Source organism: Cydia pomonella, chromosome 1 (genome assembly GCF_033807575.1).
Source record: "Cydia pomonella isolate Wapato2018A chromosome 1, ilCydPomo1, whole genome shotgun sequence".
NCBI classification, from domain to species: Eukaryota; Metazoa; Arthropoda; class Insecta; order Lepidoptera; family Tortricidae; genus Cydia; species Cydia pomonella.
In genome coordinates, this window is record NC_084703.1 from 46,323,083 (window position 1) to 46,338,888 (window position 15,806).

The following is a 15,806-nucleotide window of genomic DNA, read 5'->3' on the forward strand; positions in this document are numbered from 1 at the left end:
AACTGCAGGCACGCGCCAACGCCAGGAACGACGGTGAGGGATTTTACATATTAGGCGACGGAATATGTATAGATAAATAAAACTGTCCGTACTTACAAGTTATCTGTGTCTAATAAATTTCAGAGTCGTGTTAAGGCGGGTTTGTTTGTACAACTTGCCAGTGTGAATCTGAACCCGAGGGCCACGGTACGCATGCTTCGGGCCTGCGTTTTGTTGCCTAATGCAAATGAGCTGTTTTATTCGGCGTGTATTTCCATACGACCGTATAACCAAAGTGTAGTTAGTTTAGGCTGTAATGAACACACTTTCATGGGTTTTATAAAAAATAAACGACTTTTATTTCTCATATACAATAATTTAGCAAGCAATGTATCACTACTTTGATTTAACTGAAAATTATGGAGTGTGGAATTAAGAGGAGTGACATCTCTTATGGTAGAAATGTTGCAAAAGTGTCCAGCTGTTAGCTATAAATAATAGTTCCAAATCTCTCCAGAGTAGCGCTAGAGTAGCTAAGAACCTAGGCGCTATTGACGGAGTGTAGTGCGCTGTCTATGATTTGATTTTTTTGTTCAAGTATTCTAGGTATTGTAGCGCCACCTATTTAAGGTTTTTTGATGACGCTTTTTGGTACATGGAGCTTTTTTTCCTTACCTCCGTACCAATGCCGGATTTAAAGGTCTGGAGGCCTCGGGCAATAAAGGAGTGGAGGCCCCCTGGCCCTAAATTATTTTCCAAATAATATGGTAAATTTTCCGAAGTCTCTATTGTGGGGGCCCCTCTTTTGTGGAGGCCCCGGGGCTGTAGCCCCGGTTGCCCTCCCCTAAATCCGGCTCTGCTCCGTACCCAAAATGTTGCATTTTATGACGCGACGTCACAACTGTTACAAGTGACTATGATCAAAGATTACTCAATAAATGTGAGTAAAATGCGTAAAATCGAAGACAATTTCGTGCTTCGAATTTGACAGGTAATCAAGTTAGCGTACAGCTTCATACATTTTGCGGTAACTCTGATTATCGGAAGTTGACACTTAACATTTCAGTGACCGGAAAACATGGCGCAGTACAGCGCCATCTGTTTTGGATGTCAAACTAAGGGGCACGTTTTTTTCTTAGACCTCTATAATAAGAATAAGAATAATATTTATTTCAAGAATTTGGCATTACAAGACCAGCAGTACATTGATCCCCACACTAGGCTCAGCCTGTCACGTGGGAATCTCAGAGAAGTATCGAAATGGTGCGGTTCTCATTTTAACAGAATACATTATTGTTAAAGCTAAATTAAATTAGATTTTTTTATTATATGACTATCAAACTAAGCACAAAAACAGTTAAAAAGGTCTCAGTAAGTTGTATGTAAGTGAAAGTGTTTATGTGAGGGTATGTGTGTATATATGTGAGTATGTATGTATGAATATGTGCGTGTGTATAACTACGAAATGTGAGAGAAAACAAAATAAAAGAAAAGTAGCTGTAGAAGTTATTCATCTTTCGGGAGCAGACGCAATTGAATATTGTCGTCTACTACAGTCATTTCAAAATATCCTCTGACTCATCATAGTTCCAAGAAAGTAGTAGGGGTTGGATATGCCTTTTTGCTTCAGTTAAGTTACAGTGCCTTATGTCGCAGATTTTTACTAATTTATTGTATAAATGCGGAAAGAGATAAGCCGAGAATCTCATAGCAAAAGCAGTTTTAACAGGGGGCTTGGGAATTTTGTACACTCTTTTTAGTATCATGTCTTGTAGATTAGGCTGACGACTGACCATATTGTGTACGTAAAGGGAAGCACGCAGTAAAAACAATCTACGAACACTTAAGACGTGCGCTTTAATAAAAAGTTCAGAAGTAGAATACCGTCGGGGGAGTCCTAGGCAGACTTTCAGAACTGCTCTTTGTGCTCGCTCTAAAGTGATTAAAGTTGATTTAGTAGAACCACCCCAAGCGAGTATACAATAACTTAAAATAGACTGACACAGAGCCAAATATATAACTCTAAGCAGGTGAGTATCCGCAACCTCCCGTAAAAGTTTCATAGTGTATATAAGTTTGCGAACCCTACCAGACGTCGCTGAAATATGTTTTTTAAAGTTAAGGTTCTCGTCGACTATAACGCCTAAGTATCTGAGTGAACTGGTTCTATTTATACCGTCACAGGAGCACGCAGAGGTAGGCGGTGTTATGCAAATGTGACTGTGGATTTTAAGACAAGAAAAGGCAGGTGGAGGACATGATGCCGCTGTTTTATGAAATCCGATAAATTTTGATTTGTCAGTGTTAAGGGTTAAAAGATTCTGGTTTAGCCAAGTGGATAGTCGTTGTAACCCTGCTGTAGCCACAGCATAGGCGTCCCGCCATGAGTCACCATGAAACACTATGGCTGTGTCATCGGCGTAACATAAAACTTCACTATTTTTAAGGTCTAGCGACATGATGTCGTTAATATATGCAATGAATAATAAAATACAATCAATTCTCTTTGCCGCTGCGGCAGTTCATATTATATTCAAAAATAATCTTTCAGTATCGTCTTATAGCACTAAAATCTACGTCTAGTTTACGTTTGCGGTTATATCAAAAATACACATTGTATACAAGCAGTTTTGTTCAGTGACGAATCGGGCGACTTTTGTGTTAATAACTTTTTTCGTGTCTTGTACTAAAAGTTGTTCATCCACCAGGCAAGCACGAGGGCTTGGAGCGCGACCTAGCCGCGCTCGGCGACAAGATCCGCTCGCTCGACGAGACCGCCAACCGGCTGATGTCGACGCACGGCGACTCGGCCGACGCCACCTACAGCAAGCAGCGCGAGATCAACGAGGCCTGGCAGCAGCTGCAGGCGCGCGCCAACGCCAGGAAGGAGAAGCTGCTCGACTCCTACGATCTGCAACGGTGATTATTTACATACTATACTTTATTTATTTATTTAATCTTTCTTACACAGTAAAAGATATACAGTGACAAAAGGCGGACTTAATGCCACGCGGCATTCTCTAACGAACACTAAGACTTGAAGCTTAAAATTAATAGGCACAAATAAAGAGATAAAATCCTAAAACTACTTTCAGACATTTTTAAATATTATTAGCCTGTATCTGTTTTTTCTCCGATAAAGAAAATAAATAAAATAAAAATAAATACATATAACAATAATAGTAGTATAGTTCTTTTTTTTGCATTAGAAATAAGGTAAACAACCTTGACATGTCTTTTTACTAGAAAACACTTTTTAAAAATCAGTTACTATTAGTTAAGAAGGTTTACAAATTATTGTATATGATTTATAATGGTGACATATTTGCCGTGACTTATTTTTCAAAAGTGTTTTTCAATAAAAAGGCACGTCAAAATCGCTTACCTTCTTTCTAATGCTAACAATACGAACTACAGGGATCGTGCATGAACTGTAGGAGGCAGCACAGGAGCCGTCAGATTTTTGGCGCGAGGCGTAAATGTGATGTTTATTGTTCCGATGTAGCCCACAAGATGGCAGAACCTACTATGCACAAGAAAACACTTGACGTATAAATATACATGTTTTTGGTTCCGATTCAGGCCACAAGATGGCAGACCCTCCAACGCGCACGGTCCCTATAGGCGAAGGAATATGTATAGACCAAAGCTACGTAAAAAAATGATTAAGATGCGTAAAATCGTAACACAATTTCGTGCTTCTAATTAGACAGGTAAACGAGATGGCCCTGTACATTTTGCGGTAACTATGTTTGTCAAAAGTTGACGTTTGACAATTCAGCGATTGCAAAACATATGGCGCAGTACAGCGCCATCTGTTTGGATGTTGAACTAAGGGTCACGATTTTGTCTTGGAGTTTACCTCTCTGTTGCAATCAATTCTCTTTGGTATAGACGAAGCTCTTAGTACATTTTCGACCTCAAAAAACGGAATATCTATATTTTTACTGGTCAAATCTTGCAAGTTAAATTTGAGCCACTTCCCGGTTTCCGTTGAAGCTGAAATTTTGCATACATATGTAAGTTGGGTGACAATGCTATATTATGGTACCATAGATCTGATGATGGAGATAGGAGGTGACCATAGGAACTCTGTGATAATGTACCGCAAACTAATTGTATTTGGGGTTTTTAGAATTGTGTCAATAAGTATTAGTTGGCTGTGGAAATAAAAGTACAGTCAACGATAAAAGCTACATACAAAAAAATATTTTTATGCCAAAAACTTATATATAGTGTGTTATCTCCACTTACAAATATAGTGACCGAAACGTAACACCCGCTGAACCTTTCTAACACACGAATATTGTTTCAGCTTCCTCTCCGACTACCGCGACCTGATGGCGTGGATCAACTCCATGATGGCGCTCGTCAGCTCGGACGAGCTCGCCAACGACGTCACCGGCGCCGAGGCGCTGCTCGAGAGACACCAGGTAAGCGTTCAATGGAACGTAATCAAGCAAGACACAAGTCCTGCTATTATAACCGCTATTTCAAGATAAACTGTGACTATTTAGGCAAATTTTTGTCCAAGACACTGAGAAATAATGCTGTCTTTTCAGTTCACAAAATAAATATCCTCCTAAAGAAATTGGAATTTACAGTGTAAGAAACAGAGTTGATTTTGTTTCGTTTAAAAATTGAACGAAACCGAACAAATGCAACTATGTTCCTATTTAAAATTATTTAAATTTCATTGAATTTAAAAGTCCTACCTTAGGAGAATATAGAAACTTAAGAATAAGTAACCCTAATTTTTGTGCTATGAATTTTTAGCTTTACATCGGTCCCGGTGGAGATTTAGATAAAGTTGTGACTAAATAATTCTATATGACATTAACTTTCCGAGGCATAATACAGAAATCTGAAATCTATGTATGACAAAATTTAGTATTAACATTTTAAAATCCATCATTTTTCTTTTTCAATAAAAGATTATTTTCTTTCTTCGAAATACAACGTAAGCTCTTATTTTGTCTGTTAAGATAGTCTCTTTACAGCCGTAAACGGTTTCCTTCCCCTCTTTCATGTTTTAGTTTAATGAAGGGAGCCTTAACCCTAATCTGGGTCTTAAGTGGACTGCCTAAGTTTATAAATGTTCCAATAGTAAAACAATGACGTGTTGTAGACGCACCGGCTGGAGATAGACGCGCGATACGGCATAATGCCGCAGGTCAGAGGCATGAGTGACGCCTAACACACAAACATTAATACACGAGTGTGCAACACACACAATACCAGTTTTATTATACCCTTTACAGTCCGTGAAAATTTTACCTCTAAGCCTCACGAAATATTGATCGGTGGCGCGCGTAAAACTTGATAATTCCATAGCCACTGAGACTGCCTGTCTTTCCACTGCACAATGAGGCGGAGGTGATGCAAAAATCAATCAATTGCATTAGTTATACTTTGGTGTTTTTTTTAAACTCCGTTAACTTTCGGGGTATGACTAAGTACAATTAGGGAAATTGAATGGCATAGTAATTTTTTTTTTGCAAATAGTTAATGCATAAGAGTTAAATTAACAGGGTTTTTGTAACATGTATATACTCATACTAAGCACTAATCAATATGTAATCAGGCCCCGAAGGCAAGTGTTCACGCTCGTAGAGGCCTCATTAGATAAAAACAAATCATTGATTATCTCCATAATGGACTTAATTAGAACACCGGTTTCTTTGAGAAAGTTACTTAATTTAAGCTCAGAAATGCACCCTCGAAATTAACGAACTGTAAAAAAACGACAATGCTATTGATTGATTCCGGCACGGTTCGACTCAGAGGAAAGGATGCTTTAGAGATTTTTGGCGTTGTCGACGCCTCGGAATCGGGGGGTTAAAATAATCGTGGCGCGATATGGTATCATACCACCATCGTCATCATCGCAAAGGAAATTCGTTTTTGCTCTGACAAATTTCGCCAACCTAACTTTACACACTTCTATACTGGTGTGGACCCAGTTTAACAGAGAGACAGTTTAACAGTTTAAGAGATCGTAAAACTGGTATTGTGATGTGGCGACGTCAACGCGTTGAAACATCACGTTGGCGTTCTGACTTTTCATTAACAGGACGAGAGTGCATTAAAATTTGCTATTAAGAAATATACTTTCAACCTTTTGAACGCCAAGAACACCTTAATTTTGTCGTTAATAGTCTTGCCTACAGCGCCAAGGACAACTATAGGTGTTATGGTGGACGCTGTCAAAGTAACCTTCACTCTTTAAAGCAAGGTATACATTGGCTCCTTGCGCCCGGGAGCTTGGCGTTTGAGTGATGTTTGTGTTTATGACATAACGCGTTCAAAGGTTAAAGGATATTTCTAAATTTTAATGCTCTCAGTGACTATTATTGATTATTTAATTACACTTCACATTATGTTTAATTATATCATTTATAAAGATGATTAGTTTACTAAAACGTAGCGGTCAAATTATTAAAGTCACTATTAATATGAAACCTGGTCCACCCTATAGTTTATTCTTATATTAACCACCCAATATTTACTTATTTTATGAACAGCAAACGTTAGGATTTATTTTATAATTTTGGTGTTGTCCTGTATTCTCAAGTCCAATTTTGATGTTTTATACATTTTATATTAATTGTAATATAATATAATCATTGTTGTGTGTTTGATTTTGCGGTATTGTATATTTGGTTTCTTCCTAATCCTCTATAATGTTTGACACTCACATTTGGTTATTTGGTGTTGTTTCCGCTTTATTCCTTATATTTTTAATGGGTTCAAAATTTTCAAAAATTTATAGGTGCTGTTTTTCAGTAAGGCACTATTGACATCTGGATATTACGCTCCGTCACCTTAACAACTAGAAAATATTATCAAATCTATTGTAAAATTCCTAATAGATGTGGTAATATTTTGAAATAAGCTATCATAAAGGTGCAACCAGTAAACCGAAAGTGTTGTTATCTCGCCGTCTACAAATCGTGCTTAGGTAATGTACGCGGGCAGTGCGTAGCCTTACTCGAGAGCTAAGGTCGCACGTTCTCAGCATACAACTCGATGTTCTCGCCGACCGCCATACATTTGTGTTTACCAATGCATATCAGTCGCCGTCAGCGTCGAGCGTGCCTCTCGCGGCCGATACTTTACACAAACAATAGCGTTCGATACATCTGGATACACCTTAAATAGTATTGTACCTTGCTCCCAAGTCTATACAGTGAATGTTCCAATACTAACTGACTCCACTTGACATATAGGAGCACCGTACCGAGATGGACGCGCGCGCCGGAACGTTCCAGGCCCTCGAGCTGTTCGGGCAGCAGCTGCTGCAGGGCGGCCACTACGCCAGCGTCGACATCCAGGAGAAGCTCAACAACATGGGCGACGCGCGCCAGGACTTAGAGAAGTAAGACCTAAATACATTTTAGAGACAATTTTAACAGGTGGGTCGTTCTTAAAATATGACTGCGATCAGCTTCAACTCTGTCAAACTTTTCATACATTTATTTTGGTTTGATGGAGTTTAGACGCAGAGAAAAATCTGAAGAATGACCCAGGTGACGTTGGACGCTACATGAACACTACTGTGTACGCAAAATAAAATGACGACCGGGATAATAATACCATCTCTTTCACTCCTTCTACGGCTATGCAAGTGTGAATGAAAAGTTGACGACCCCGGTCGTCAGTTTGGTTTGCGGTTAAAACCAGCAGCGGCGCCCTTAGGGGCAACAGGTCCACCGCCCGGGGCACTGAGCAACTACTCGAGCTGATTTTTTTGATGTGCGCAAAACACACGGAACTCGCAACTTAAACTCAAGCTGCATGTCCCTTAATTCATTCTGTTTAAAGGCGTAAACATTACCATTGGCGTGAAAATTACATTGCCATCTCTTTCTGCAGAGTGACTCTTGCAGCTGTAACGTGCGGGAACTAGAAACTACAAAAGAATATACATAAAATAATATTTTGTGATCACAATGAATGCAAGTTTACGTTGAAAATAATTGATTTTATTAGTTGGTTTGTTTTGCATAGCGAATGTTCATAGCTTCTCCTTTGATTTGTTGGTTTTTAGCTGCTTTGCTATTTAATTTGTTATTTATCTAGGTCTATTACAAGCTACGATTTAATTGTCCTTGTCCTAGAGGATCTGTTAGCAACACTAACTTAATCGAGTTAATTATGGATTAATTTCCTAGTGTTCAATGGAACTGAATTGCATACAATGCGAATGATTATATTGTATGCCAGGTCTGATGATGGATTCAGAATGTGGCCATGTGCACATGTACAGTCAAGTGTAAAAATATAGGTGTACACATCTTACTCAAAAATATGTCCCATAGCATCTTATTCCAGTGTAATAAGAGCGTAGTACCATATTTATGAGACGATTTATTCGATACTTATTTTTGCACTTGACTGTACACATAGTTGGTATACATTCATAAAGTGAGTGTGCACTCTTGCAGCTCGCTGTACATCACCTCAGATGACTGATGTGAAGAGTACAGTCGACAAATGCTGTTTTTTATTTATTTTTGCTACGCTAAACTTATTTTGCGCATATGCGAATGTGTTTAAGTTTTTTTATATAATAATATAGCTTTTGCAATTCTTTTATATACTTACGTTTAAGAGAAAAGCACGTTTCTTTCTTCATTGATGTTATTTGCCAATTCTGGCACATCATTACCAGAAGGCATGGAACACATCATACTATCTCGCAAAATTGACCATACGTACAGTGCATATCTTACGCGATTGCTTTGCGAGTTTCAATTTCAATTTTATTTATTTCCTTTTAATACATTTTTAACTTTACAGTATATAATTCGTAAGAGTAGGAAATGATTCCTCCGTACTAGTAAGAACTGTATGACGGCAGGATGCACCACCTCTCCCAGAACACATTTAATCTATTTAAGTCTAGACACAATATAAACAGTCAGTATCTCCGCAGTACTAGTTATATAAATGGTATGGGAAATTCAAATAAGTGTTTATATATGCGCGCGCGGTGTGTGTGTGTGTGTGTGTGTGTGTGTGTGTGTGTGTGTGTGTGTGTGTGTGTGTGTGTGTGTGTGTGTGTGTGTGTGTGTGTGCGTGTGCGTGTGCGTGTGTGTGTGTGTGTGTGTGTGTGCTTGTATGTAGTTGTCATCACATCATGTGAGATTCTAAATACCACGAGAAGCATGTATGGATGGATTTGTATATATGTAAGGCCAACGTATATAAGAAAATTATGCAATATTTTTTTGGGTTAGTTTAACATTTTTAGACGGTAGTTTTTAGAAGTTTTTCGGTCTCATCATAATCATATAATTTCAAAAAAGATGTAACTTCCGCTTTACACCGATTCACTGTAAGCTGGGTTAAATTAATACTTGTGGAGATCTTGTTGTACAGAAATGGACCAAGGAAAAAAGCAAAGTCATGGGCAAAACTAGTTCTACTGGGTGGATTGATAAAAATTCGGTTTCTTCTTCTCTCAGAAACTCTTGAAGATGGCGCTTTCTTGTGTTGTTTTAAGATGGTTGCTTTTATAAATAACTGTCTTACTGATAGAACGTTAAATTCTTTATATAAAGCGGTTGTTGAGTATCTGAAGTTTTTGAATGTAGCTACCTTAATAACTGCTCTTTGAGCTCGTTCTATAGCAATCATGTGAGACTTTTTGGCACCTCCCCAAACTTCAATGCCGTATGATATGATGGACTGGCAGAGTGCAAAATATACATTCTTGACAATACCAGGATCTCTTAAATGTCTAATGTTTTTAAATATATATATTAGTTTCCTAACTCGAGAGCATAAGGAATTAATGTGGTAGTTCCATTTTAAATTTTGATCTATATTTACACCAAGATATTTTACGACATTAGTTGATTCAAGTGTGTAGCAGTTGCAGGGAGCTGTGTAAGTGTCCGGACAAGTGTGTGCTTGAATACAAAAATTAGAAGGTTGCATGGAGTTCTTTATGCTAAACGTAACATATTGTGTTTTGCTTAGATTGAGCGATAAAGAATTATTATTGAGCCAATTCATAACATGACATAGGCCTTTTTCTGCAGTGTATTTAACATCATGCCATGATGGTCCGTCAAACATAAGCACAGTATCATCAGCAAAGGTCACAATAGCAGCATTTTGGAGTTTAAGGCGACATAGACCATCTATATATATTAAAAATAAAGTAGGGCCAAGTACGCTACCCTGCGGTACCCCGAATTTTACTAGCGTCTCATGACTTTTATGTTCACCTATTTTAACAATTTGAGTTCTATCAGTAAGATAGTCAGTGAAAAGTTGGTGAGGAGTTCCTCTTATACCTAGCTTCTGTAGTTTATCAAGAAGGATTGGGATAGAGACAGCGTCAAAGGCCTTGGCTAGATCGAGAAATACTCCTATGCATTTGGATTTGGAATCGAGTTTATTGGCAATATGTCCGACAACGTGATTAATTGCATCTGTAGTTGAGATATTATTTCGAAAGCCATATTGATTACTGGACAGTAGGTTAAAATTTTGCAGGAAATGTTTAAGACGTTTATTTATAACCTTTTCAAGAACTTTAGATACAACAGGAAGTAGTGAGATTGGCCGGTAATTAGTGACACTGTCTTTATCCCCCGCCTTGTAAATAGGTACAACCACAGACTTCTTAAGCGCTTTGGGGAATACGCCAGTAGATATGGCTAAGTTACAAATGTGGGCAATAGGTCTAGCAACTGAGGAAGCTGAAAGCTTAAGAAGAGCAGATGGTATACCATCCCAACCTGTAGAAGAGCTATTTTTTAGTGACATAATTATATTTAGTACTTCAGTTTCATCAGTAGGCAGCAATACTAGTGAATTAACCGGGGTCTGTATACAAGGTTGTTCATTTTCATTTAGTACATTAGAGGGAGTGTGAATGCGACGCGTAGTAATATTCGCGGCCAGGTCTTGTCCTATATTGGTAAAATATTCGTTGATGAAGTTGATCGAGTCTGTAGAATTTGATTTAATTTTAATAAGGTTAAATGGTTCAGTTTGGGGTTTTTTAATATAACATATCTCTTTTATTATATTCCAGGTCTTTTTTAAATCATTTTTGTGTTTATTGATCATGTCGCGTTCATAATTTCGCTTTAGTGTATTAAGTATTTGATTACAAGTATTTCTATACCTCTTATATGAGATCTGTAGAATTTCGTCATCAGGATATTTTCGTGATTTTAAATGAAGTCTGTCTCTGTGTTTCATACAGCGAAGTAAACCAGGCGTTATCCATGGCTTGTAGTTGGTAGTTATTCTCCTTTAATAACATGCAGTACGAGTCAAGGCACGCCTCGTCGTGAATGACACCATCTATATTTGTCGTCTTCGTTAAAATTCGGAAAAGTAAAAAAAAAGTATAAGTCAAGATAGATAGATCTAGAGCAAAGCCCAACCGGGGAAGTACCTCCACCTTACAGAAAACAGCAACCAAATAACTCTAGACCCTCTTGTGTTCCTGCCAGGTGAGTAAGGTAGCCAGAGGTCAACGATGGTGCGGAGTGTTAGGGTCAGCAACGCACATGTATAACTCCTCTGGAGTTGCAGGCGTCCAAAGGCCACGGTGCCTGCTACCACCAGGCGGGCCTTATACTTTTTTTGCCACGGACGTAGTAAACTTTTCTTTATAAAAAAAAAAAGAGTTTATTGCAATGCTAGACAAAAATGTATATAAATTTGGAGTATAAGTATATATGTGAGTTTTAGCGTCACGTCTAGTTTTCTATGTAGTCTTGTCAGTGTTGTTTTCTATAGCGACAAATGTGTAAGCACTAAGCAGTCATATTTTGCAATTTTTTTTATGTGTTTTAACTTATGTTCTTACGGTAAATAGCCAATAATTAGAGTGCCATATTTTGCTAATACTTCTTGCTGGCGAGTAGTGTACAACTGTAAAGCATCTGCTGTAACACGTTTTCATATTTATCAGTAAATTCAAGAATATTTGCGTGAATATATATAATTCTAAGAATATATTTGGGTGTGAGGCTTAGAGCGACTTAACAAGAGACGCCCTTTCTATAATTTTCTCTACAAAACAGTCTACCGATTGTTCACGTCAAATGTATATAGATAAACATCAGTCCATACAATCAGTATGACCATGGGGCGAGGTTTTCGGCAGAGGGGTAAGCTCTTAAAGGCGACTCCGGTTTTTAAATGATCCAAGGTATGAGTTAAATGTAATCTTATACCTAGAAACACGATTTTATACCAGTTTGCATGTAATAATAATTTGCATCATCATATCATTGTGATCACAGAATATTTAAGTTAAAAAGCACTACTTATTTGTGGAAAGAGGTACTTAAATTAGTGTTACCAAGCCCCTTCAATCTTAGGCCAGAGTCCCTGTTTGGTTTCTTACGCTGCCCAGAAAAATGTGAAAAGAAAAGCCATCGCCCCTATGATCTTCAACCTTACCATTAACTCCCCAGGGCGTGGGTAGCTCGCCGCATGAAGCTCGACCAGAACCTGGAACTGCAGCTCTTCTACCGCGACTGCGAGCAGGCCGAGGGCTGGATGGGCGCTCGCGAGGCGTTCCTGGCGCCCGCCGACCAGATGGACCAGGCGGACAGCGCGCAGCCCGACAACGTCGAGCAGCTCATCAAGAAACACGAAGACTTCGACAAGGCCATCAACGCTCATGTGAGTAACTCAAAACCAAACTGAGAATTCAACACGAAGAGTTAAGGGGAAAATGATAGTATCGACGTCGATTGTCGTATTACGACGAAATGGGACTACTATGTACTCAACTTCAAATGTCAATTTAATTATAGTAAACGCCCCTATAATGGAACAAGCACCAGTAATGGGATGGTATAGGGACCGTGCGCGTTGGAGGATCTGCCATCTTGTGGCCTGAATCGGAACCATAAACATGTACATTTACTCGTCACATGTTTGTGCATAGCAGGTTCTGCCATCTTGTGGGCTACATCGGAACAATAAACATCACATTTACGCCTCGCGCCATAAATCTGAGGGCTCCTGTGCTGCCTCCTACAGTTCATGCACGCTCCCTATAGACAAATCCTGAAAAACAAGTATTTACCATCAGTTTTTAATCGCTGGCAACATTTTACCATAAACAAGAGCCAATGAGCTGCTTAAGTTTAATTTTTCATTGATATTTGTTAGTTTGAAAATTAATGGCAATGTATGGTGCCATGTCCATGTCTGGAGCAAAAAAAAACACAGTATTAATTGGTTAATAATATTGAAACCAATTGCAGTAGCTTTCATTAAATATACAGAACACGATAAAGGACGAATTGGACATTCAACTTTTAAAGCGTAAAGCTGTAGAAATTTTACAGGTGTCGGTGAAATATCAAAAATACTCCAAATTTTCTCTTAAATGTCCCATGATTATCATCGTTCAAACAGGTTATCATCGTTCTTTCCTAGACTGCAAATTATTTGAGACTACGGTAGAGTGATAGAAAGCCAATGTTTTCATGATAGCCTTGTCCATATGAAGGTTTAACGAGCAACAAAACTATTATATGTAACATAGTATCAAGCGGGCCGCAGTTGACTCGCTAAAAACCATTATAATATGATCAAGAAGTTTTAAATTTAAACGAGCCTATTTTCTAAAGATTATTTTACTTGAGTATTACGTGTAAATCTCAATTCACTAAATTAATGTTATTGTGCCCCACAGGAGGAGAAGATCGCTCAACTGCAAACGCTGGCCGACCAGCTGATCGCGTCCGACCACTACGCCGCCGACCCGATCGACAAGAAGCGCCGGCAGGTGCTCGACCGCTGGCGGCACCTCAAGGAGGCGCTCATCGAGAAGAGATCCAGGTATTGTTACTTTTAACCCTTTGACCGCCAAAGCCGTCAACAGACGCCTACGGCTACAGTCACCTTGGTCACAAAATAAAAAATAAACAGAAGGTCCGTTCCCGTCGTTCTTGAAAATACATACCTAAACTTGCCCGACTCACTAGGGTTGCTTCTGTATTAATTTCGAATTTTGAAAAGGAGTATGTAATATAAGTTTATAGACATACATACATCGATTCGTTTATACATACATCTTATCATGTTTACATTCCTTAGGGACTGCATTTTGACGTACATGACAGTAGGTACCTACGTAGCGGCGGGGACGTCAAGTGAGCAACGCGCGCACAGCCCGACTAAGTTCTGCCCGAGAGTGCCCGAGAACGCCTGTAAACGTAACGTCTGTGTGCGTGCGGCGAAAACGGCACTTTGTACTGAGCGGACTCCCTGCTCCGGCGCGCGCCGCCGCTATTTACTAAGGTTCACGAAGACGTGCCGAACACGTTAGGCGTGGATTTAGAATAATTAAAGCCTCGGTCTAGGGGCAACATTTTATTCCTCAGTTTGCCTAACGCTCGTTTCGGCACTTTACTAATCCAGTGGTTGTAAACCTTTGGTAGTCCAGACCAATGGTGGTCTTTGAAAGAGTCAGAGGTGGTCCGCTTAAATAAAACAAACCCCTTATTGTAGTTATTGTTTTTATTCTTCATAGGTTCTTACTTCCGAACTTGGTGATCCTTAGAAAAATACAGATTTGTTAAAAGGATGATTCATTCACTTCTAATGAGTATTCTCGCGAACAGGAAAATGTACAGTCAGCATCAAAAGTAACGGATGAAACAACGCGTCAAAAGTATCTGATATTTCCAATAACTTTTCCAAATGTAGATAATTTTCTAAAATTTGCGTTCAAAAATATAACTTTTACAGTCTTAGTTGTTCTATATTAAAGAAATCACTTTTTCATAAGCTGTTACAGAATGGCAGATACTTATGAAGCGTTATTTGATTCGCTACTTTTGATGCTGACTGTACTAGTCGAACAAAAAACTGCGAACACTCGATATTCTGCTGGAAATGAAATGAAATGAAATGAAATTGGTTAGTTAGCGATAGGTATACTAAATAGAAATTGTTAAAGAATGTCGCATGTCCTAGGTTGGGTGACGAGCAGACTTTACAACAGTTCTCGCGCGACGCCGACGAAATGGAGAACTGGATCGCCGAGAAACTGCAGCTCGCTACTGAAGAGAGCTACAAGGTAACATTATTTATATTTTGGAAACTAGCTCGTTGCCTAATACAGGGTGTCCAGCGGCAGATTTCGGCTTTCTAAATTTTATTCAAATACAACAAAGACATAAACCAAACCTATTCATTTTTCTGAAAAGAAGATGAATGCGACCTTCGCTGTATACGTACTTCACTTCTATAAGCCTTTGGTACAATATGGGTCAATAGCATATGCACACTGCTCTGCTGGCCAGCGATCCATTATCACCAAGCAAACGGCAGCACTCTCGAAACGAAAAACTGCGGTCTTGTGGCTAAATCGAAAAACATTTACACTCTGCGACAATAAATAGGGATCCCTGTGCTGATTCCTGTACGCTACCTATACCTATTATTAGCTAGTGGAACAAAAATTGCAATACATGCGCAGAGATTAGTGGAGGTGTCATACCTAAGGGTTTGAATGTAACAATTTCTTTCCCACAGGACCCGGCCAACATCCAATCGAAGCACCAGAAGCACCAGGCGTTCGAGGCGGAGCTGGCCGCCAACGCCGAGAGGATTCAGTCCGTGCTGGCCATGGGAGACAACCTCGTGCAGCGCGGCCAGTGCAGTGGCAGCGAAGACGCCGTGCAGGTGAGCAAGTGACTTAAAAAGGGACGTAAAGCCAAAGAAATAAAAGTTGGGACGGAAGATGCGGCGCGGGTTTATCCAATGAAATTTGGTCGAGCGCAACCTAAAAGCAACAATTACTTCCTGTCTTCATTTTACACCAAGAA

At 39.1% G+C, this 15,806-nt stretch overlaps 1 protein-coding gene across 4 annotated transcripts in view; it reads left to right on the forward strand.

The window, feature by feature from the left end:
- Positions 1 to 15,806, forward strand: part of LOC133525201 (spectrin alpha chain) — an 85,000-nt gene that overhangs the window by 45,745 nt on the left and 23,449 nt on the right. For 3 of the 4 annotated variants that reach the window (XM_061861491.1, XM_061861505.1, XM_061861494.1), the window contains exons 23-30: positions 2,688 to 2,898; positions 4,295 to 4,412; positions 5,108 to 5,152; positions 7,209 to 7,357; positions 12,432 to 12,642; positions 13,667 to 13,812; positions 14,953 to 15,055; positions 15,514 to 15,663. In XM_061861491.1, coding sequence (XP_061717475.1) covers positions 2,688 to 2,898; positions 4,295 to 4,412; positions 5,108 to 5,152; positions 7,209 to 7,357; positions 12,432 to 12,642; positions 13,667 to 13,812; positions 14,953 to 15,055; positions 15,514 to 15,663 — 1,133 coding nt within the window. The remainder of the gene's footprint in view (positions 1 to 2,687; positions 2,899 to 4,294; positions 4,413 to 5,107; positions 5,153 to 7,208; positions 7,358 to 12,431; positions 12,643 to 13,666; positions 13,813 to 14,952; positions 15,056 to 15,513; positions 15,664 to 15,806) is intronic. The other variant, XM_061861498.1, reaches the window with a different exon arrangement.